Source organism: Crinia signifera, chromosome 6 (genome assembly GCF_055691185.1).
Source record: "Crinia signifera chromosome 6, ASM5569118v1, whole genome shotgun sequence".
Taxonomy (NCBI): domain Eukaryota; kingdom Metazoa; phylum Chordata; class Amphibia; order Anura; family Myobatrachidae; genus Crinia; species Crinia signifera.
In genome coordinates this window covers 290,943,776-290,966,139 of record NC_139222.1, presented here as the reverse complement: position 1 = coordinate 290,966,139, position 22,364 = coordinate 290,943,776, and the positions used below count along the sequence as shown (strand labels likewise).

The following is a 22,364-nucleotide window of genomic DNA, read 5'->3' as shown; positions in this document are numbered from 1 at the left end:
CCGCCAAGCAAGGACCCGCTGCGCGGCAGGAGGTCACTGCCGCCGCCGCCAGGTACAGAGACGCGGCATTAACTCACTTCCTGACCTCCTGCCGCCAAGCAAGGACTCGCTGCGCGGCAGGAGGTCATTGAGCTACTCTAAAACACCCGGCGAGCTACCCGTCGCTCGCGAGCGACGGGTTGGCGAACGCTGGTATACAGCATACCTCCCAACATGACCCAATCCAGGAGGGACACAATGCTCTGCTCCTCGACTTTCTTCTTAATGCATGATTAATTACCCTCATCTGTTTACCCTCATCTGTTTTGAACAGGTTAATTCAGGCATGTCCAAAGTCAGGCCCGGGGGCCAATTGCGGCCCGTGCTGTCATTTCAAGCGGCCCGCAGCCTGCTGGAAGCGGGCAGAGCCTCAGATGTGGGAAGCACAGCACAGGACACTAAAGGTGGGGCCCCGGCAAGCGCATCTTTACCTTGCTGTCTGCTGCAGTGAGGAGGTGCCAGCCACCACAGTCAGATGTGTTTGGCGACCTACCCCTGCTGCTGCAATCGTATATCACCCTGCTCCACAATCACAGTGACAGCAGTGTATGGGGAGGTGGTGCAGCACGGGGGAAGCTTGTTCCTGTAACATGCAGAGTGGAGGAGGGCAGCAGCGGGAGCCCAAGCATCTCCTGTCCTTGCAGTGCCTGCTTTGCCTCTCCTTCCTCTGACTCACACACGGGGCTGGGAAACATACAGAGAAGGGAGGGGGCAGAGTGGGGGACATACACTGAAGGAGGGTCAGGCTGGGGGACATACAGTGAATGGAGGCAGTGATGGCCATTCAGAGAAGGGGGAGTAGGGGCATGCTGGGGGACATACAGTGAATGGGGGCAGAGTGAGGTACATAGTGAATGGGGGTCATACAGTGAATGGGAGTCCTACAGTGTAGGAGGGTCAGGCTTGGAGGCATACAATGAATGGAGGCAGTGATGGACATTAAGAGTAGGGGGGCAGCCTGGGGGACAGAGTGAATGGGTGCAGAGTGGGGAACATACAGTGAATGGAGTACATACATTGAAGGAGGGGCAGGCAGGGGGACATACAGTGAATGGGGGCCTGCTGGGGGAAATACAGTGAAGGGGCATGCTGGGGGAAATACAGTGAATCGGGGTCTGCTGGGGGAAATACAGTGATTGGGGACCTGCTGGGCGACATAGAGTGAATGGGGGCAGAGTGGGGGACCATTCTGGTGTGATTAATGATTCAAAGAATAATAGGCTGAATGGTCGGCCCCCACACATTTACATTTCACCAAATCTGGACCTCGTCGCAAAAAGTTTGGACACCCCTGGGTTAATTGGTAAGAAAAGTGCTTCAACACAGGTGATGGCAACAGGGCCGGCGCGACACGCCGGAGCGCCCCAGGTAGAGGGAGGGCACCCCGGCGCTCACCCTCTCCACCACGAGGGGGTCGATGCGTCCGTCGCCGCCACTTTGCTCCACGAGGGGATGAGATGCCGAAGCTCTGGGTGGGCACGGGGGGGGGGGGGGATGAGATGCCGCAGCTCTGGGTGGGCAGGGGGGGTCAGTGGTGTGCGGGCGGCGCTGTCCAGGGGCGGGGGTATGGCTGACTCACCTGCTACAGTCCCAGGCTCCCAGCCGCTTTCTCCACCGCCCTCCAGTGGCCGGCACCCTAGGCAAATGCCTAAAGCTGCCTAGTGGTGGCGCCGGCCCTGGATGGCAATCATAAATTAAGAGGGAAGTCCAGGAACAGAGCATTGTGTCCTCCCGGAGAGGGGCATGCTGGGAGGTATGATACAGTGTGGCTATACCGGGTAGGTATACAGTGTGAGTATTCCAGGTGGGTATACAGTGTTAATTTACAGCGTGGGTATAGTTTGAGTATACTGGTGGGAATACATTGTGAGTATTTCCATGTGAGTATAGAAACGTAGAATGTGACGGCAGATAAGAACCACTTGGCCCATCTACTCTGCCCCTTATATAAACATGTTACCTCAAACCATATTTGATCCTTATTTCTGTGTAAGGATATCAATATGCTTATCCCAAGCATGTTTACATTGTACTACTGTATTTGCCTCTACCACCTTTGATGGGAGGCTAATCCACTTATCCACTACTCTTTTTAGGGGGGTGGTTTTCTCTCCCCCCTGATACCAGAAAATGCAGGGACTAGGCTGGTGTAAAAGGGGCCAACCCGGGAATGTGCCTGCATGATCCCGGGACTATATTCCCGAGTAAGTCCCTGCATTTTCTGGTGTGAAAGGGGTATTATTTCAAGTAGCCGGGTCCTGCAGTGCTCCCCCTGATGAAGTCCAACTAGCGACGAAACCGGTTGGGCGTGTTTCTGCTGTGACGCATCGGTGGAGCCGGGAAATCTGACCGACGGGACGCTGGGAGCTCTGCGGCTACGGTGTTTTGTGAGAGATGACCACCCGCTCCTTATTCTGATATGCTGGCAAGCTTTTTTTTATATGTACGTGAGCTGCTATATTTTATAAAAGTGAATTCAATTTACCGCTCATTGTGCGCCTGTCTCCTGTTTCTTCACACACATATATATATATATATATATATATATATATATATATATTTGATTGTAGTTATTCTTCCCTTTATGATTTTATAGTGGATTGCTGACCGTTATGTCACTTTGTACATGGTAATGATTGATTATTAAGTTACCGAATAAATTTATATGAAGTGAAGATTTGTAGATCCTGTTTGCAGGTGACCAGTTGGGGCCCTATAGAATGTTTGTATACTATTGCACCACTCGATCAGGTATGTGACCTATTTCTTCTGAATTTATGATCATTTGGTTAACCCAATATAAAGAATATACATGTTCTTAGTCATTTAATTATGGCTGTTAGTTTATTGTCTCAAAATATGATTTAAGTTATAACCAACTCGTTCAAGTCCAGTTCAATAATGCCAGAACATTTGAGGTTACGTTGACGCGGTTGGTGGGCTAGTATTTCTTGGCCAATAAATATTCCAAGAACCTCAATTAATTGCTCTATATGAGATAGCAGAGCCTATTATTATAGAGTGTGCATCAGGCACCGCATGTCTTTCTCTGTAGAACTACAGGTCCCAGCGTGATGGCACCTCATGATATATGTATATTATTAGGGTGTGCATTTCAAGACCCCCCCATAGAGTTTAATAATGGACCTACAGTATATTTGCACATAGATAACTTTATTTGTGTCTGTTGAAGCCGCTTTCCTGTGGGACCATATATATACACACGTACAGGTATATCTGCCAATCTTTCATCTTCTCCGTACATTAAGGTGACCGAGGCGGAGATGCGGCACAGGGGCGGAGAATTTGGGGAACACCCGCTGTTGCTGTTCCACCGTCACAGAGCGAATACCTAGAAATAACACAAGCGGTTAATGGTTACTCCTAGTTACGGTATGTGTTATTTGTCGCAGATCATGGCTGATTATCACATACTGTATTCTGTAATATACCCTCTCATCTCCATCATGACCTCACTGTAGTCGTCCAATGTCCTTATTGCAGTGATTACATCACTATGACATCACCTGACATCACCTGACATCACAGCCTAAACCCATTTATGTCACTGGTAAATATTTTATAAAGGGCCCATTTACCATGTACAATTCGGCTGGATGTGTGTCCCCTCAGATGCAGGAACAGGGACTCTGAAAGGTGCCCGCCCCAGCGCTCTGCTTCACCGGACGCCAGGTTAGCGCTGATCCCTGGTTGGCATCACTGCCCTGCCGGCAGTGCGCTCTGTAGCCCGTAGGCTATAATGTGCTACCGCTATCTCAGAGAGGTGGTAGCCCAGGGCCATGATGGGATGCTGCCCAATATTGATACATTGGGCAGCATTGCATCTTCCATAGGATGCCACCGGTGGTGGGGCAGGAGGAATCGCAGCATTACATCCCCCATAGGATGCCGGCGGCGGTGGGGCAGGAGGGATCGCAGCATTACATCCCCCATAGGATGCCGGCGGCGGTGGGGCAGAAGGGATCGCAGCATTGCATCTTCCATAGGATGCCGCCGGTGGTGGGGCAGAAGGAGTCGCAGCATTACATCCCCCATAGGATGCCGCCGGTGGTGGGGCAGAAGGGATCGCAGCATTGCATCTTCCATAGGATGCCACCGGTGGTGGGGCAGGAGGGATCGCAGCATTACATCCCCCATAGGATGCCGCCGGTGGTGGGGCAGGAGGGATCGCAGCATTACATCCCCCATAGGATGCCGGCGGCGGGGCAGGAGGGATCGCAGCATTACATCCCCCATAGGATGCCACCGGTGGTGGGGCAGAAGGGATCGCAGCGTTACATCCCCCATAGGATGCCGGCGGTGGCGGGGCAGGAGGGATCGCAGCATTACATCCCCCATAGGATGCCGGCGGCGGTGGGGCAGAAGGGATCGCAGCATTGCATCTTCCATAGGATGCAGACGGCGGCGGGGCAGAAGGAATCGCAGCATTACATCCCCCATAGGATGCCGCCGGTGGTGGGGCAGAAGGGATCGCAGCGTTACATCCCCCATAGGATGCCGCCGGTGGTGGGGCAGAAGGGATCGCAGCATTACATCCCCCATAGGATGCAGACGGCGGCAGGGCAGGAGGGATCGCAGCATTACATCCCCCATAGGATGCCAACAGCGGTGGGGCAGAAGGGATCGCAGCATTACATCCCCCATAGGATGCCGCCGGTGGCAGTGGGGCAGAAGGAATCGCAGCATTACATCCCCCATAGGATGCCACCGGCGGCGGTGGGGCAGGAGGGATCGCAGCATTACATCTCCCATAGATGCCACCGGCGGGGCAGGAGGGATCGCAGCATTACACCCCCATAGGATGCCGGCAGCGGTGGGGCAGAAGGGATCGCAGCATTACATCCCCCATAGGATGCCGCATGGGGCAGAAGGGATCGCAGCATTACATCCCCTACAGGATGCCGCCGGCGGTGGGGCAGAAGGGATTGCAGCATTACATCTCCCATAGGATGCCGGTGGCGGTGGGGCAGGAGGGATCGCAGCATTACATCTCCCATAGGATGCCGGTGGCGGTGGGGCAGAAGGGATCGCAGCAATACATCCCCCATAGGATGCCGCCGGTGGTGGGGCAGAAGGGATTGCAGCATTACATCTCCCATAGGATGCCACCGGCGGCGGTGGGGCAGGAGGGATCGCAGCATTACATCTCCCATAGATGCCACCGGCGGGGCAGGAGGGATTGCAGCATTACACCCCCATAGGATGCCGGCAGCGGTGGGGCAGAAGGGATCGCAGCATTACATCCCCCATAGGATGCCGCATGGGGCAGAAGGGATCGCAGCATTACATCCCCTACAGGATGCCGCCGGCGGTGGGGCAGAAGGGATTGCAGCATTACATCTCCCATAGGATGCCGGTGGCGGTGGGGCAGGAGGGATCGCAGCATTACATCTCCCATAGGATGCCGGTGGCGGTGGGGCAGAAGGGATCGCAGCAATACATCCCCCATAGGATGCCGCCGGTGGTGGGGCAGAAGGGATTGCAGCATTACATCTCCCATAGGATGCCGGTGGCGGTGGGGCAGAAGGGATTGCAGCATTACATCTCCCATAGGATGCCGGTGGCGGTGGGGCAGGAGGGATCGCAGCATTACATCTCCCATAGGATGCCGCCGGCGGTGGGGCAGAAGGGATTGCAGCATTACATCTCCCATAGGATGCCGGTGGCGGTGGGGCAGGAGGGATCGCAGCATTACATCTCCCATAGGATGCCGGTGGCGGTGGGGCAGAAGGGATCGCAGCATTACATCCCCCATAGGATGCCACCAGTGGTGGGGCAGGAGGGATCGCAGCATTACATCCCCCATAGGATGCCGGTGGCGGTGGGGCAGGAGGGATCGCAGCATTACATCTCCCATAGGATGCCGGTGGCGGTGGGGCAGAAGGGATCACAGCATTACATCCCCCATAGGATGCTGGCAGCGGTGGGGCAGAAGGGATCGCAGCATTACATCCCCCATAGGATGCCGGTGGCGGGGCAGGAGGGATCGCAGCATTACATCCCCCATAGGATGCTGGCAGCGGTGGGGCAGAAGGGATCGCAGCATTACATCCCCCATAGGATGCCGGTGGCGGGGCAGGAGGGATCGCAGCATTACATCCCCCATAGGATGCCGGTGGCGGTGGGGCAGGAGGGATCGCAGCATTACATCCCCCATAGGATGCCGGTGGCGGTGGGGTAGAAGGGATCGCAGCATTACATCCCCCATAGGATGCCGGCAGCGGTGGGGCAGGAGGGATCGCAGCATTACATCTCCCATAGGATGCCACCAGTGGCAGTCGGGCAGAAGTGATCGCAGCATTACATCCCCCATAGGATGCCGGCAGCGGTGGGGCAGAAGGGATCGCAGCATTACATCCCCCATAGGATGCAGACGGCGGCAGGGCAGGAGGGATCGCAGCATTACATCCCCCATAGGATGCCAACAGCGGTGGGGCAGAAGGGATCGCAGCATTACATCCCCCATAGGATGCCGCCGGTGGCAGTGGGGCAGAAGGGATCGCAGCATTACATCCCCCATAGGATGCCGCCGGTGGCAGTGGGGCAGAAGGGATCGCAGCATTACATCCCCCATAGGATGCCACCGGCGGCGGTGGGGCAGGAGGGATCGCAGCATTACATCCCCCATAGGATGCCACCGGCGGCGGTGGGGCAGGAGGGATCGCAGCATTACATCTCCCATAGATGCCACCGGCGGGGCAGGAGGGATCGCAGCATTACACCCCCATAGGATGCCGGCAGCGGTGGGGCAGAAGGGATCGCAGCATTACATCCCCCATAGGATGCCGCATGGGGCAGAAGGGATCGCAGCATTACATCCCCTACAGGATGCCGCCGGCGGTGGGGCAGAAGGGATCGCAGCATTACATCTCCCATAGGATGCCGGTGGCGGTGGGGCAGGAGGGATCGCAGCATTACATCTCCCATAGGATGCCGGTGGCGGTGGGGCAGAAGGGATCGCAGCATTACATCCCCCATAGGATGCCACCAGTGGTGGGGCAGGAGGGATCGCAGCATTACATCTCCCATAGGATGCCGGTGGCGGTGGGGCAGGAGGGATCGCAGCATTACATCCCCCATAGGATGCCGGTGGCGGTGGGGCAGAAGGGATCGCAGCATTACATCTCCCATAGGATGCCGGTGGCGGTGGGGCAGAAGGGATCGCAGCATTACATCCCCCATAGGATGCCACCGGCGGGGCAGAAGGGATCGCAGCATTACATCCCCCATAGGATGCCACCGGCGGGGCAGTAGGGATCGCAGCATTACATCCCCCATAGGATGCCACCAGTGGTGGGGCAGGAGGGATCGTAGCATTACATCCCCCATAGGATGCCGGCAGCGGTGGGGCAGAAGGGATCGCAGCATTACATCCCCCATAGGATGCAGACGGCGGCAGGGCAGGAGGGATCGCAGCATTACATCCCCCATAGGATGCCAACAGCGGTGGGGCAGAAGGGATCGCAGCATTACATCCCCCATAGGATGCCGCCGGTGGCAGTGGGGCAGAAGGGATCGCAGCATTACATCCCCCATAGGATGCCGCCGGTGGCAGTGGGGCAGGAGGGATCGCAGCATTACATCCCCCATAGGATGCCACCGGCGGCGGTGGGGCAGGAGGGATCGCAGCATTACTACTCCCATAGATGCCACCGGCGGGGCAGGAGGGATCGCAGCATTACACCCCCATAGGATGCCGGCAGCGGTGGGGCAGAAGGGATCGCAGCATTACATCCCCTACAGGATGCCGCCGACGGTGGGGCAGAAGGGATCGCAGCATTACATCTCCCATAGGATGCCGGTGGCGGTGGGGCAGGAGGGATCGCAGCATTACATCTCCCATAGGATGCCGGTGGCGGTGGGGCAGAAGGGATCGCAGCATTACATCCCCCATAGGATGCCACCAGTGGTGGGGAAGGAGGGATCGCAGCATTACATCCCCCATAGGATGCCGGTGGCGGTGGGGCAGGAGGGATCGCAGCATTACATCTCCCATAGGATGCCGGTGGCGGTGGGGCAGAAGGGATCGCAGCATTACATCCCCCATAGGATGCCACCAGTGGTGGGGCAGGAGGGATCGTAGCATTACATCCCCCATAGGATGCCGGTGGCGGTGGGGCAGGAGGGATCGCAGCATTACATCCCCCATAGGATGCCACCAGTGGTGGGGCAGAAGGGATCACAGCATTACATCCCCCATAGGATGCTGGCAGCGGTGGGGCAGAAGGGATCGCAGCATTACATCCCCCATAGGATGCCGGTGGCGGGGCAGGAGGGATCGCAGCATTACATCCCCCATAGGATGCTGGCAGCGGTGGGGCAGAAGGGATCGCAGCATTACATCCCCCATAGGATGCCACCGGTGGTGGGGCAGGAGGGATCGCAGCATTACATCTCCCATAGGATGCCACCAGTGGCAGTGGGGCAGAAGGGATCGCAGCATTACATCCCCCATAGGATGCCGGCAGCGGTGGGGCAGAAGGGATCACAGCTTTACATCCCCCATAGGATGCCGGTGGCGGTGGGGCAGGAGGGATCGCAGCATTACATCCCCCATAGGATGCCACCGGCGGCGGTGGGGCAGGAGGGATCGCAGCATTATATCCCCCATAGGATGCCGGCAGCGGTGGGGCAGAAGGGATCGCAGCAGGGATCAGAGACTCCTGATCAGTCCTCCGTCTTACATTGGGGACATACATAATAATTGAGGCTAATCCTTGGTGTTAACCTGCAAGGACAGAATACGCATGGGTATTTAATACTGGCCCATGCCGGCATGTATATCGGATGGTGCTCTGCTGGAGACGTTAAATGTATGTAAAATATGTGCAATGTATTTCTGCATCTCTCTGTTATACAATGTGACTTTTTGATTTTCAAACCTTTTTTATAAGTAGCCATTCAGCATATAGGCCCTTATTCAGATCTGATCGCAGTACAAATTTGTTCTCAAAATGGGCAAAACCATGTGCACTGCAGGTGGGGCAGATGTAACATGTGCAGAGAGAGTTAGATTTGTGTGAGTTATTTTGTTTCTGTGCAGGTTAAATACTGGCTGCATTATTTTTACACTGCAATTTAGATTTCAGTTTCAACACACCCACCCAAATCTAACTCTCTCTGCACATGTTACATCTGCCCCACCTGCAGTGCACATAGTTTTGCCCATTTTGAGAACAAATTTGTACTGTGATCAGATCTGAATAAAGGCCATAATACATACGTGGATCCATCCTTTCCGCGCTGTAGGGTCACAGAAGAAGTGCGCAGCATTGCCGGAGGTGTGGCGCGTAAATCACTGCGCCATACAAATGTCACTCTGTGTAGACGCCCAACATCCATCTCCGAGTCGATGAACTTTGTGTAAGTGCTGTTGTGTTCGATTAGCCCTCTGTAGAGAGAAAAGGCAGCGTAGGAATGAACCACCGCGGCGCTACTGCCCAGAAATGTTCTTCCTCAGGGGCCTAGCCAGAGTGTGTCGGCCGAGAGTGAGCAGGAGCACCAATCACAAGCTGCAGACATTAGATTATGGCATTTGATTGGTCCCCCCCTCACATTATCTTATGTTTAAAAAATGACTTTTCCAGTTTTGTTTTATAGGACTGGATGCTCTAACACAAAATGTCGTACAAATCCTGTTACGGTAGTGTAACCACCCTAGCAACAAGCATGCAACCCCCCCCCCCCCCCCCCCCGTCAATGAGCATGTTATTCCCTTGGCAAAATCATGTTACTCCCCTGGCAATGAGAATGTTACCCCCCCTGGCAACAAGAAGGTAACCCCCCTGGCAAAGAGCATGTAACCTATACTTGCCTACCTTATGTGTCTCCTCTCCATAAGAAGACCGGATAGGAGACTCCCTGCAGCTTTTCCTGCCATCATTAAGCCCCGGCCCCAATCCTGTAAATGCCATGATATGCTGCTCTCTGGGGCCCCTCCCCTCACAACTAACCGTAGGGAGGGGGACCTGAATTTTTGGTACCCGGAGGGTAGATAAGTGTGATGTTACCCCTGGCAATGTGCACGGCCACATATGTATGAAAGATTATAATTAATGTGTGTGTGTGTGTGGGGGGGGGGGATTCTGTATTAGCCTGGGGTGTCTGGAACCCTAAATGCTGACCTGTAGATTCTGTGATCCCGAGTCTTTCTGTTAGCTCCTTCCAAAGACAGATCAAAATGTCCCAGGACTTTCGAGGGGCACATGACGTGGATGGTGACCATGTAGCGCCAACCTGCACAAAGCGCGGCACAATATAGAGGAGATCAATATAAACCATGGAAGGAAATGTCGTTTTAAATAAAATAATTTCTATTAACTACCCGATAATCATATGGTCTCTGTTGTATTGTTGTTATTATACATCATATAGTGGTTAGCCGTACTACATGACAGCACTGAGGGCATGGGTTCAGTTACCACCATGGCCCTCTCTCTGCACCTGTTACATCTGCTCCCGTGCAGTGCAACATGTTTTTACTCATTTTGAGAACAAAGTTGGGATCTGGTCTGAATTAGGCTGTATTAGGCCCATAGGGCCTAATTCAGACAGGATTGCTGAGTTGATAATCTTCAGAGCCCAGCGATCAGGTAAACACTGCCCCACCAGAGTGAACACCCGCCCCCTGTGCATGGCTGTTAATGCGATTGGAACCCCTTTGATTAAGGGAAAATCCATTCACATTCACTCACCATAAAATGGATTTCCCCCTATTTCCGGTGCATGCAGCAGACATGTAGCTCTGGCCTGACTCTGCAGTTTGATGGATTTCCTCTGATCTGGGCCAGATCTTAAGTCAGATGCCTGCCCAGAAAACGCCTGGGTTCCACCTGGGTTTTTACGGAACCTCCCTTAAATTGTCTGGGACTCTCCTCGAATCCCCGGCCAGCTGTCAATCTTCTTGGAGCCCTACTAATTGTAATGATTCTGGGAAATGTTCTGATTTAGGGGTTGAACCCGCAGCCGGGACCACTGTTTAGAATGGATACGGCAAGTCCTACACTACCTCTGTTGACCCACTCTGGCAGATGGCTGAAACCTGACAGAGTTAAGACTTCACCTCTAATCGCCATGTTTGAAGGGGCAAATTAGGTACACCCCAACTCCGGTGAAACCAGGTCTTATGAGGAGACAAGGAATCAGCAAGGTACAGGAGTGACTCAGTCTCAGACAAAGGACAACAAGACTAATAGAGCAAACCACAATAGACACAACAAACCACGGACAGCACTGCAAGCAACAAGAAAAAAGGAGTACCTGCATACTCACAATAGCACACAGAAGAAGAAAGAAATAAGCCTCTGAGTACCGTGGCCCGGAATGACCCCCTGGGAATGTTCCAGAGTGGAAGTCCCAGAAAGGACCAGGAGAAAGTTTTTTTCAATAAACTAGAGGGTATGCAGATGATAATATGAACCAAGACCCAGGAGATAAAGAAAGAACCCAGGCTCCAATGAAGCACTTACGTGACCAGGCACCAGGAACAGCACTAGAAGAATCCAGGAGCCGGCTGGAAAGACAGGAGCCGGCTGGATGGCAAGTGAAGACCACAGCATGGCAATATCACCACCAGGCTGAGCAGGGCCGCATCCCTTAAAAGGCTTCAGCCTTTGTCATGTGCACCAGCCCCCCATCCCTGATTGTGGCCTGTGGAGGAGGGTGCACTGCCCAGCGTCCCCTGACTCCCCTGGGCAGGTTGCTGGCATTGGTGGGGAGAGCCGCTGGGCAGAAATGATGCTGCTAGGCTGGGCGGAAGTAATGCAAGCTGGCCAGGCGGAACTGCACTGCCGCCAGGTGGAAGTGATGCCACAACGCCAGACGCCACAAGGCGGAAGTGCTTTGTCTCCCATGGCAGCCAGGGAACCAGCACCCGGACGCGGCGGCACAGCAGCACGCCTCTCAGAGCGGCTGACAGTAACCCCCCCCTGTTGAGGAGGTGTCCAAAAAACCCTACCAACAAGCTTATGAGAAAACTCATGAAAAAAACATCCTCTTGAGTCTGGGCGCATGTAAATCCTCACCCGAAACCCATGATCTCTCCTCCGGCCCATAACCCTTCCAATGGACCAAGAAGTGAAGAGAACCTCAACAGAATTTGGAATCCAAGATCCTTTCCAACAAGAACTCTTGCTGCCCTTGGGCGTCCACTGGAGGTGTCCCTTTATCCATCTTCCAAGGGAATTTGTTGGAAAAAAATACTGGTTTAGGAAGAGATATATGGAAGGTATCCGCAATTCTGAGAGACTTAGGCAGCAAAAGACGGAAAGCCACCGGATTTACTCTCTTGATGATCTGAAAGGGACCAATGAATCTCGAGCCAAATCTTGCTGAGGGTTGGTGAAGCTTGATGTTCTGGGTAGACAGCCAAACCCAGTCCCCAACCTTAAACGGACAAGGGCGCCTGGACTTATAAGAGAACACATTCTTTGAGAGCCACTTCCTTAAGGGCACATGACTCTTCTTCCAAATGACCTTGAGACGAGAAGTACTGGAAGAGATAGGTGCCCACGCTTCAGGTCCCATGGAATTGGCCGAGGATGATATCTAATCACTACTAAGAAGAGCGAGGTCTTGAAGGCAGAATGATAGGCATTATTGTAAGCAAGTTCTGCCAACGGAAGACAATCAACCCAGTAATTTTGTAATTTTAAAACAAAGCATCACAGGTATTGTTTCAAGGACTGATTTAGTAGCTCAGTCTGCCCATTTGACTGAGGATAGAAGGCTGAAGTAAGACTGATTTTGATTTTCAGAGAGGAAGAGAACAGTCTACAAAACGGCGCTACAAATTGAGGACCACTGTCTGTGGGTAACCAAAGATTTGGTTAAATTGTTTCTTTGGCATGATGGCAATTTTTTTAGGGCCACAAAGTGCGCCATCTTAGAAATCCGATCGATGACTACCCAAATAGTTTGAAAACCAGAAGAGACTGGGAGTCCCACCACAAAATCCATTGCGATGTGGGACCAGGGCCTCAAAGGAATGGCCAGAGGCATGGGTTCCCCAAAAGGTCAAGACTGAGGTACCTTATATCTGGCACATACTGGGCAGAAAAGGACAAATTCCTTGGTATCTCGGGAAATACCCGGCCACTACACCATATGGGACAAAAGATCAAAGGTCTTCTAAACCCCTGGATGACTGGCAATCTTACTGACATGTAATTCCACCAATGCTCTATGTCTTAGAGGGCCTTATTCGAGTTCACTCTTTCAGACAAAATCCTTCTTAGATGGACAAAACCATGTGCACTGCAGGGGGGCAGATGTAACTTGTGCAGATCTAATTAGATTTGGGTGGGGTTTTACTTCAAAGTGAGATCTATATTGCAGTGTTAAAATAAAGCAGCCAGTATTTACCCTGCAAAGAATCACCAAAAAATCACCAAATCTATTTCTATCTGCACATGTTACATCTGCCCCCCTGCAGTGCACATGGTTTTGTCCATCTAAGAAGGATTTTGTCAGAAAGAGTGAACTCGAATAAGGCCCAGAGTCTTGGGAACGAACAGATGACATGACGGAGTTTGGACTGGAGCGAAGCTTGACAGTTAACACCATGAGCCTGATGGGCATTAAGCAGTTTAGCCGCTTCAATATATTGCAGCTTGAATACAAGTAGCAGGAAGGATAGAAGTGGTACCTGAAAGGCGGAAGAAAACACCGGAAAAGTGCATCTGCTCTCACGTTCTTAGCATCCGGCCTGTAAGTGATAAGTAAATTGAACCGGGTAAAGAATAATGCCCAATGAGCCTGATGGGCATTAAGCAGTTTAGCCGCTTCAATATATTGCAGGTTTTTATGGTCGGTTATAACCAGGATTTGATGACTGTCCCCCTCCAGCCAATGCCTTCACTCCTCAAAAGTATACTTTATGGCCAACAATTCTCGATTCCCCACGTCATAATTGCCTTCTGCTGTGGAAAATCTCCTTGACATATAAGCACCTCTACTATGAAGGGAAGGTCGGGTTTGGGGTGTCTGAGGATGGGGGCTGAAACAAAGGCCGGTTTAAGAAATAAGAAAGCTTGCTCCCCCTGAGGCGACCATTTGGACGGATCCACCCCCTTCCAGGTCAATGCAATGAGAGGAGTCACCAAAGAAGAAAAAGAATGAATAAAGCGTCTATAATAATTAGCAAACCACAAAAACCTTTAAATAGCCTAGAGATTGGTGGGCTGGACCCAAGACATCTTGAAGGTTTTTGGGATCCATACTAAATCACTTGATGAAATGATGTACCCTAAAAAGGATACTTGTGCCACGTCAATCTCATACTACTCAAGTTTAGTGCACAGATTATTTTCCCGTAACTAAACTCTGGATCTTTGGGAAAAAAATCAAAATATCAACCAGATAAACAACGACGAATTTGCCCTAAAACTCTCCTCAAGACATCATTAAATCCTGGAAGATGGCTGGGGCATTGGAAAGACCAAAGGGCATGACAAAATATTCGTAACGACCTGACTGAGTGTGGAAAGCAGTTTTCCACTAATCCCCAGCCTTGATTCTAATAAGGTTATATGCCCCTCTGAGATCGATCTTAGAAAAGATGGTGGCAGTCCGCAGCTGATCAAATAATACAGAAATTAAGGGCAGCGGATAAATGTTCTTTACTGTGAGTTTATTAAGGGCTCTAAAGTCAATGCATGGCCTGAGAGAACCATCTTGGCAACGAACAAAAACCTGGCACTTAAAGGAGACTTGGAAGTCCAAATAAAACCCTTTTTTAAACTCTCCAGAACATACTAATCCATAGCTTTTATCTCTGGGATAGAGATCGTATAAAGCCTACCCTTGGGCAGCTGAGCATCAGGCAAGAATTTAATTGCACAGTCATAAGGGCGGTGTGGAGAAAGCCAGTCTGCCTTACCCTTAGAAAGACATCTGCAAACTCAGCGTAGCAGGATGGAGTTCCGGAATATAGAAACTGACGCATGCAGGATGGAGATATTAATACACCGTCAAGTGCAGTTGGAACTCCAACGGATTATATCCCCTGTACTGCAATCAATAGATGGATTGTGATCAACCAACCAGGGATGACCCAACACCAGTGGGACAGTAGAGCAGGTGGTCAAGAGGAACAAAATAGCTTCAGTATGGAACTGACACACCATAAGTTGGACCAAAGGAGATCGATGGGCAATGTGCTCCCATCAAGACCTCGCATAATAATACATCTCTCTAGTCTACAAAGGGGAATACCAAACTTTTTAGTAATAGAAATGTCCAAAAAATGTCCGGCTTCCCCGATATCAATAAAGGCTGAACAAGAAACACTAACCACCCTAAAATAAATATTACAGGGAACTAATAATGAGTTGTGAGAGGAAGAAAGTTGGAGGCCTAAGCTTTTCCCGGCTTATTGGGGCAATTACATGGGACATGACAAGGACATGGCCTTTGCCACTACAATATATGCAGAGACCAGAGCTAATTCTACGAGTTCTCTCCTTAGAGGAAATCCTGAAAGCTCTTCTGTGCATAGGTTCCTCACCCTCTTCGGGAGAAGCCAAGACAAAAGGAGTGGGTCGAGATTGGAATCCCTGTTCTGACTTCCGCTCTCAGAGTCTGTGGTGAATCTTAATGGCCCGTTCCATAAATTTTTCTAGTGTCCCAGGTACCGGATATTGAATGAGACTATCCTTGATGGAGTCGGACAATCCATACCGGAACTGGCTCCTTAAGGCAGGATCGTTCCAGCCACAGTTGTTAGACCAGCGGCAGAACTCGGTGCAGTAGACTTCAACTGGATCCTTACCCTGTTTTAGGGCTCTTTGGTGAGTCTCTGCAGAGGCCTCCCTATCAGGGTCATCATATAACAGATCGAGAGAACTGAAAAAACTATCCACAGAAGTCAAAACAGGACTCTCTGACGGAAGTCCAAATGCCCAAGTTTGGGGGTCCCCTTTACAACTCTCTCGGAAGTTGAAAAAATCTTTCCGGTTCCCGGAAAACCGACCAGGGGGGTTCATCTTAGGCTTGGAAACCACGTGGGCAGAGGAACGAGACCCTTGCTCTTGGGTACTTACCTGTAGAGACAGGTCCTGAACCATTTGTGTTAGGCTCTGGAGTTGATTGATGTAAGTCTGGGCCGTCGGATTCATCTTTAAACAAAGAGAGTACACCCCAAAACCAACAACAAGTTTTTATATAAAGAGTATTTATATAATCTTTTTGGTCTGGTGATAGATAATGTAATGATTCTGGGAAATGTTCTGATTTTGGGCGTGAACCTACAGCCTGGACCGCTGTTTAGAATGGCCACGGAGAGCCCTATGCTACCTCTGTTATAATCTGATATGCAGATGATAATATGAACCAAGACCCAGGAGATAAAGAACCCAGGCTCCAATGGAGCACTTATGCAACCAGGCACCAGGAACAGTACCAGAAGAATTCAGGAGCTGGCTGAAAGACAGGAGCCGGCTGGAGGGCAAGTGAAGACCACAGTGAGGCAATATCACCGGCGGGGCTGAGCAGGGCCGCATCCCTTAAAAGGGATCAGATTGCGGCTGGGGGTGAAGGGCATGCTGTCCGGTGTCCCCAGTCTCCCCAGCAGCCACCAGGCTGGAGAGGGCGCTTCTGGATGGAAGTGCTGCCGGTAGGCCAGGCGGTAGCAATGCAAGCTGGCCAGGCGGAACTGTGCTGCTGAACCCGCAAGGCCAGGCGCTGCCGGGTAGAGTGCCCTGTCTCCCCTGGCAGCCAGGGAACCGGCACAGAGATGTGGTGGTGAAGTGACACGCCTATCAGAGCAGCTGACACGAATGGGCCTGAATCAGGCTCTATGTGCGGGGAAGACCTATTGATTCTGCAGTTTATTTGATTGTCAGGTAATTAGCACTGCTCAGGGAAAAGTTGTGCAATTAGCAGCGGCGTTACCCTCATGGATATTCCCGTATAAGTCTGCAGCTCACATGTCGGTTATATACAACATGAGGTCACATGTGTGCGCTTGTCTTGATGCACGATGATCAGTGGTGGATTTCACACTCGCTGGGGTAGGGGCACAGCCTGCTGCCCTGCATGGGATCCCCGGGGTGTGACTAATGTGTGTTGATCCATAATAAATAATGGATGTTCTACCGTATCTGCTATTTCCAGAGTCTTGTGTTTTTTCTTATCTACGGTTGTCATGAACTGATGATATTTTCAGAAGGTTTACAGGGAAATTTGTAAATCTTTGCTGCTTACGGCAGTGCCAATGATATAGAATGGCACCTTCTGTGAATGGGACTGAGGAGTCGAGTAGATGACCCCTTCTGTGAGTGGGATGAAAGGTGACCACTTTGGCGAGTGGGACTAAGGAGTAGAGTGGGTGACCCCTACTGTGAGTGGGATGGAGGAGTAGAGTACAGTAGAGTAGGTGGCTCCCTCTGTGAGTGGGATGAAGGAGTAGAGTAGTTGACCCCTTCTGTGAGTCGGAGTAGAGTAGGTGACCCCTTCCATGAGTGGAATGAAGGAGTAGAGTAGGTGACCCCTTCCATGAGTGGAATGAAGGAGTAGAGTAGGTGACCCCTTCCATGAGTGGAATGAAGGAGCAGAGTAGGTGACCCCTTCTGTGAGTGGGACGAAGGAGTAGAGTAGGTGACCCCTTCTCTGAGTGGGATGAAGGAGTAGAGTAGGTGACCCCTTCTCTGAGTGGGACGAAGGAGTAGAGCAGGTGACCCCTTCCATGCGTGGAATGAAGGAGTAGTGTAGGTGACCCCTTCCGTGAGTGGGACAAAGGAGTAGCGTCGGTGACCCCTTCCATGAGTGGAATGAAGGAGTAGAGTAGGTGACCCCTTCCATGAGTGGAATGAAGGAGTAGAGTAGGTGACCCCTGCCATGAGTGGAATGAAGGAGTAGAGTAGGTGACCCCTTCTGTGAGTGGGACGAAGGAGTAGCGTATGTGACCCCTTCCATGAGTGGAATGAAGGAGTAGAGTAGGTGAACCCTGCCATGAGTGGAATGAAAGAGTAGAGTAGGTGACCTCTTCCATGAGTGGAATGAAGGAGTAGTGTAGGTGACCCCTTCTGTGAGTGGGACGAAGGAGTAGCGTAGGTGACCCCTTCCATGAGTGGAATGAAGGAGTAGTGTAGGTGACTCCTTCTGTGAGTGGGACAGAGGAGTAGAGTGGGTGACCCCTTCTGTGAGTGGGACGAAGGAGTAGAGTAGGTGACCCCTTCCATGAGTGGAATGAAGGAGTAGGGTAGTTGACCCCTTCCATGAGTGGGACGAAGGAGTGAAAATCCAACTATCTCTGAGAAAGTACTTTTCACTGCTACAGTACATAAATGTACCCCAGATGATAAAGGAATATCTGTTATTACTTCTCATTAGCAAACGCAACAAGAGTCTACAGTACCTGAGAAAACTTACGTGCATATTTATGTGTGTCTCCGGTGTTTAGGTAGAATGTCTGACTCTCCGGTGTGACTCCGGGAAATGTGTCAGCGTAGTGTCCCATCAATGGGCACCCACCAGCGTGGCAGGGGAAGCCGGCACCCTTGGGGGAAAAAGGGGACTTTCAGTCACATTATAACTTATGGTCTATGTCCTACCTGATATCTGCAGCAGCAGCTCTGTCTGCAAAACACACACACCGAGGGCAGCTTTGGAGAAAGATAAAGTACCAACCAACCCGCTCCTGTCATTTTCCAACCCCAGTCTGTAACATGCCAGCTAGAAGCTGATTGGCTGTCACTTTATCTCTCCACTTTATCTCAATCCATTACTTTGTACATCTGCCCACTAAGTCTCCAAGGAGAGGATTTTAGACAAGTCTCATCCTCAAGAGCATGTCCCATGTCAGATATAGCTACCGGCCCCACACTGGGTACATTCCCTTCTGATGTTTGTCTGTCCACCATCCTCTTCCTCATACGTACCCCCAGGAAGGCCTGATATGAAGTACTGGGGTACCCGATGAATCCATTCGGCCTCCTGATACTCTCGGTGTAATACTTGATGCTGCGGACATGATGACAGGAAGCAAGTTCTTCTGTAACTGAGAATAATGGGAATAATCCGAATTATAGTATATGGGGGGGGGGGGGTTATAGTATAAGAGGGGGTTATAGTATGAGGGGAGGGGTTATATTATAAGAGGAGGGTTATAGTATGAGAGGAGGGTTATAGTATGAGGGGAGGGGTTATAGTATGAGAGGAGGGGTTATAGTATGAGAGGAGGGGTTATAGTATGAGAGGGGGTTATAGTATGAGGGGAGGGGTTATAGTATGAGGGGAGGGTTATAGTATGAGGGGAGGGGTTATAGTATGAGAGGAGGGGTTATAGTATGAGGGGAGGGGTTATAGTATGAGAGGAGGGGTTATAGTATGAGAGGAGGGGTTATAGTATGAGAGGGGGTTATAGTATGAGGGGAGGGGTTATAGTATGAGAGAGGGATTATAGTATGAGAGAGGGGTTATAGTAAGAGAGGAGGGGTTATAGTATGAGAGGAGGGGTTAAAGTATGAGGGGAGGGGTTATAGTATGGGGGGGTATAGTAGGAGAAGAGGGGTTATAGTAGGAGAGGAGGGGTTATAGTATGGGGGGGTTATAGTATGAGAGGAGGGGTTATAGTATGAGGGGAGGGTTATAGTATGAGAGGAGGGGTTATAGTATGAGGAGGGTTATAGTATGAGAGGAGGGTTATAGTATGAGGGGAGGGTTATAGTATGAGAGGGGGGTTATAGTATGAGAGGGGGGTTATAGTATGAGAGGGGGTTATAGTATGAGAGGAGGGGTTATAGTATGAGGGGAGGGTTATAGTATGAGGGGAGGGTTATAGTATGAGAGGGGGTTATAGTATGAGAGGAGGGTTATAGTATGAGGGGAGGGTTATAGTATGAGAGGAGGGGTTATAGTATGAGGGGAGGGGTTATAGTATGAGGGGAGGGTTAGAGAATGAGAGGAGGGGTTATAGTATGAGAGGGGTTATAGTATGAGAGGGGTTATAGTATGAGAGGGGAGGGTTATAGTATGAGAGGAGGGGTTATAGTATGAGAGGAGGGGTTATAGTATGAGAGGAGGGGTTATAGTATGAGAGGAGGGGTTATAGTATGAGAGGGGTTATAGTATGAGAGGGAAGGGTTATAGTATGAGAGGGAAGGGTTATAGTATGAGAGGAGGGTTATAGTATGAGAGGAGGGGTTATAGTATGAGAGGAGGGGTTATAGTATGAGAGGAGGGGTTATAGTATGAGAGGGGTTATAGTATGAGAGGGAAGGGTTATAGTATGAGAGGGAAGGGTTATAGTATGAGAGGAGGGGTTATAGTATGAGGGAGGGTTATAGTATGAGGGGAGGGTTATAGTATGAGAGGGGGGTTATAGTATGAGAGGGGGTTATAGTATGAGAGGAGGGTTATAGTATGAGAGGAGGGTTATAGTATGAGAGGAGGGGTTATAGTATGAGGGGAGGGGTTATAGTATGAGGGGAGGGTTAGAGAATGAGAGGAGGGGTTATAGTATGAGAGGGGTTATAGTATGAGAGGGGTTATAGTATGAGAGGGGAGGGTTATAGTATGAGAGGAGGGGTTATAGTATGAGAGGAGGGGTTATAGTATGAGAGGGGTTATAGTATGAGAGGGAAGGGTTATAGTATGAGAGGGAAGGGTTATAGTATGAGAGGAGGGTTATAGTATGAGAGGAGGGGTTATAGTATGAGGGGAGGGGTTATAGTATGAGGGGAGGGTTAGAGAATGAGAGGAGGGGTTATAGTATGAGAGGGGTTATAGTATGAGAGGGGTTATAGTATGAGAGGGGAGGGTTATAGTATGAGAGGAGGGGTTATAGTATGAGAGGAGGGGTTATAGTATGAGAGGGGTTATAGTATGAGAGGGAAGGGTTATAGTATGAGAGGGAAGGGTTATAGTATGAGAGGGAAGGGTTATACTATGAGGGGAGGGTTATAGTATGAGAGGAGGGTTAGAGTATGAGAGGAGGGTTATAGTATGAGAGGGAGGGTTATAGTATGAGAGGAGGGTTATAGTATGAGAGGGAAGGGTTATAGTATGAGAGGAGGGTTATAGTGTGAGAGGAGGGTTATAGTATGAGGGGAGGGTTATAGTTGAGAGGAGGGTTATAGTATGAGAGGAAGGGTTATAGTTGAGAGGAGGGTTATAGTATGAGAGGAGGGGTTATAGTATGAGAGGAGGGGTTATAGTATGAGAGGAGGGGTTATAGTATGAGAGGGGGGTTATAGTATGAGAGGGGGGTTATAGTATGAGAGGGGGGTTATAGTATGAGGGGAGGGTTATAGCATGAGGGGAGGGATTATAGCATGAGGAGGAGGGTTATAGTATGAGGGGAGTTATAGTATGAGGGGAGTTATAGTATGAGAGGAGGGTTATAGTATGAGAGGAGGGTTATAGTATGAGAGGAGGGGTTATAGTATGAGAGGGGGGTTATAGTATGAGAGGGGGGTTATACTATGAGAGGAGGGTTATAGTATGAGAGGAGTTATAGTATGAGAGGAGGGTTATAGTATGAGAGGAGGGGTTATAGTATGAGGGGAGGGTTATAGTATGAGAGGGGGGTTATAGTATGAGAGGAGGGTTATAGTATGAGAGGAGTTATAGTATGAGAGGAGGGTTATAGTATGAGAGGAGGGGTTATAGTATGAGAGGAGGGGTTATAGTATGAGAGGAGGGGTTATAGTATGAGAGGAGGGGTTATAGTATGAGAGGGGGGTTATAGTATGAGAGGAGGGGTTATAGTATGAGAGGGGGGTTATAGTATGAGAGGAGGGGTTATACTATGAGGGGAGGGTTATAGTATGAGAGGAGGGTTAGAGTATGAGGGGAGGGGTTATAGTATGAGAGGAGGGGTTATAGTATGAGAGGAGTTATAGTATGAGAGGAGGGTTATAGTATGAGAGGAGGGGTTATAGTATGAGAGGAGGGGTTATAGTATGAGAGGAGGGGTTATAGTATGAGAGGAGGGGTTATAGTATGAGAGGGGGGTTATAGTATGAGAGGAGGGGTTATAGTATGAGAGGGGGGTTATAGTATGAGAGGAGGGGTTATACTATGAGGGGAGGGTTATAGTATGAGAGGAGGGTTAGAGTATGAGAGGAGGGTTAGAGTATGAGGGGAGGGTTATAGTATGAGAGGAGGGTTATAGTATGAGAGGAGGGGTTATAGTATGAGAGGAGGGTTATAGTGGGCCTTATTCGAGTTCACTCTTTCTGACAAAATCCTTCTTAGATGGACAAAACCATGTGCACTGCAGGGGGGGCAGATGTAACATGTGCAGATAGAAATAGATTTGGTGATTTTTTGGTGATTCTGTGCAGGGTAAATACTGACTGCTT

General features: G+C 50.7%; 1 protein-coding gene across 3 annotated transcripts in view; it reads right to left on the bottom strand.

Annotated features, from left to right (window-relative positions):
• Positions 1 to 3,024: 3,024 nt before the first annotated feature.
• LOC146009484 (pancreatic lipase-related protein 2-like) overlaps positions 3,025 to 22,364 on the bottom strand; it is a 54,566-nt gene continuing 35,226 nt past the window's right edge. For 2 of the 3 annotated variants that reach the window (XM_083149910.1, XM_083149911.1), the window contains 5 exons: positions 18,939 to 19,057; positions 18,430 to 18,556; positions 10,185 to 10,296; positions 9,284 to 9,451; positions 3,025 to 3,391 (listed from right to left, as the gene is read on the bottom strand). In XM_083149910.1, the coding sequence (XP_083006036.1) occupies positions 3,304 to 3,391; positions 9,284 to 9,451; positions 10,185 to 10,296; positions 18,430 to 18,556; positions 18,939 to 19,057 (614 nt within the window). In that variant the 3' untranslated portion in view covers positions 3,025 to 3,303. The remainder of the gene's footprint in view (positions 3,392 to 9,283; positions 9,452 to 10,184; positions 10,297 to 18,429; positions 18,557 to 18,938; positions 19,058 to 22,364) is intronic. The other variant, XM_083149912.1, reaches the window with a different exon arrangement.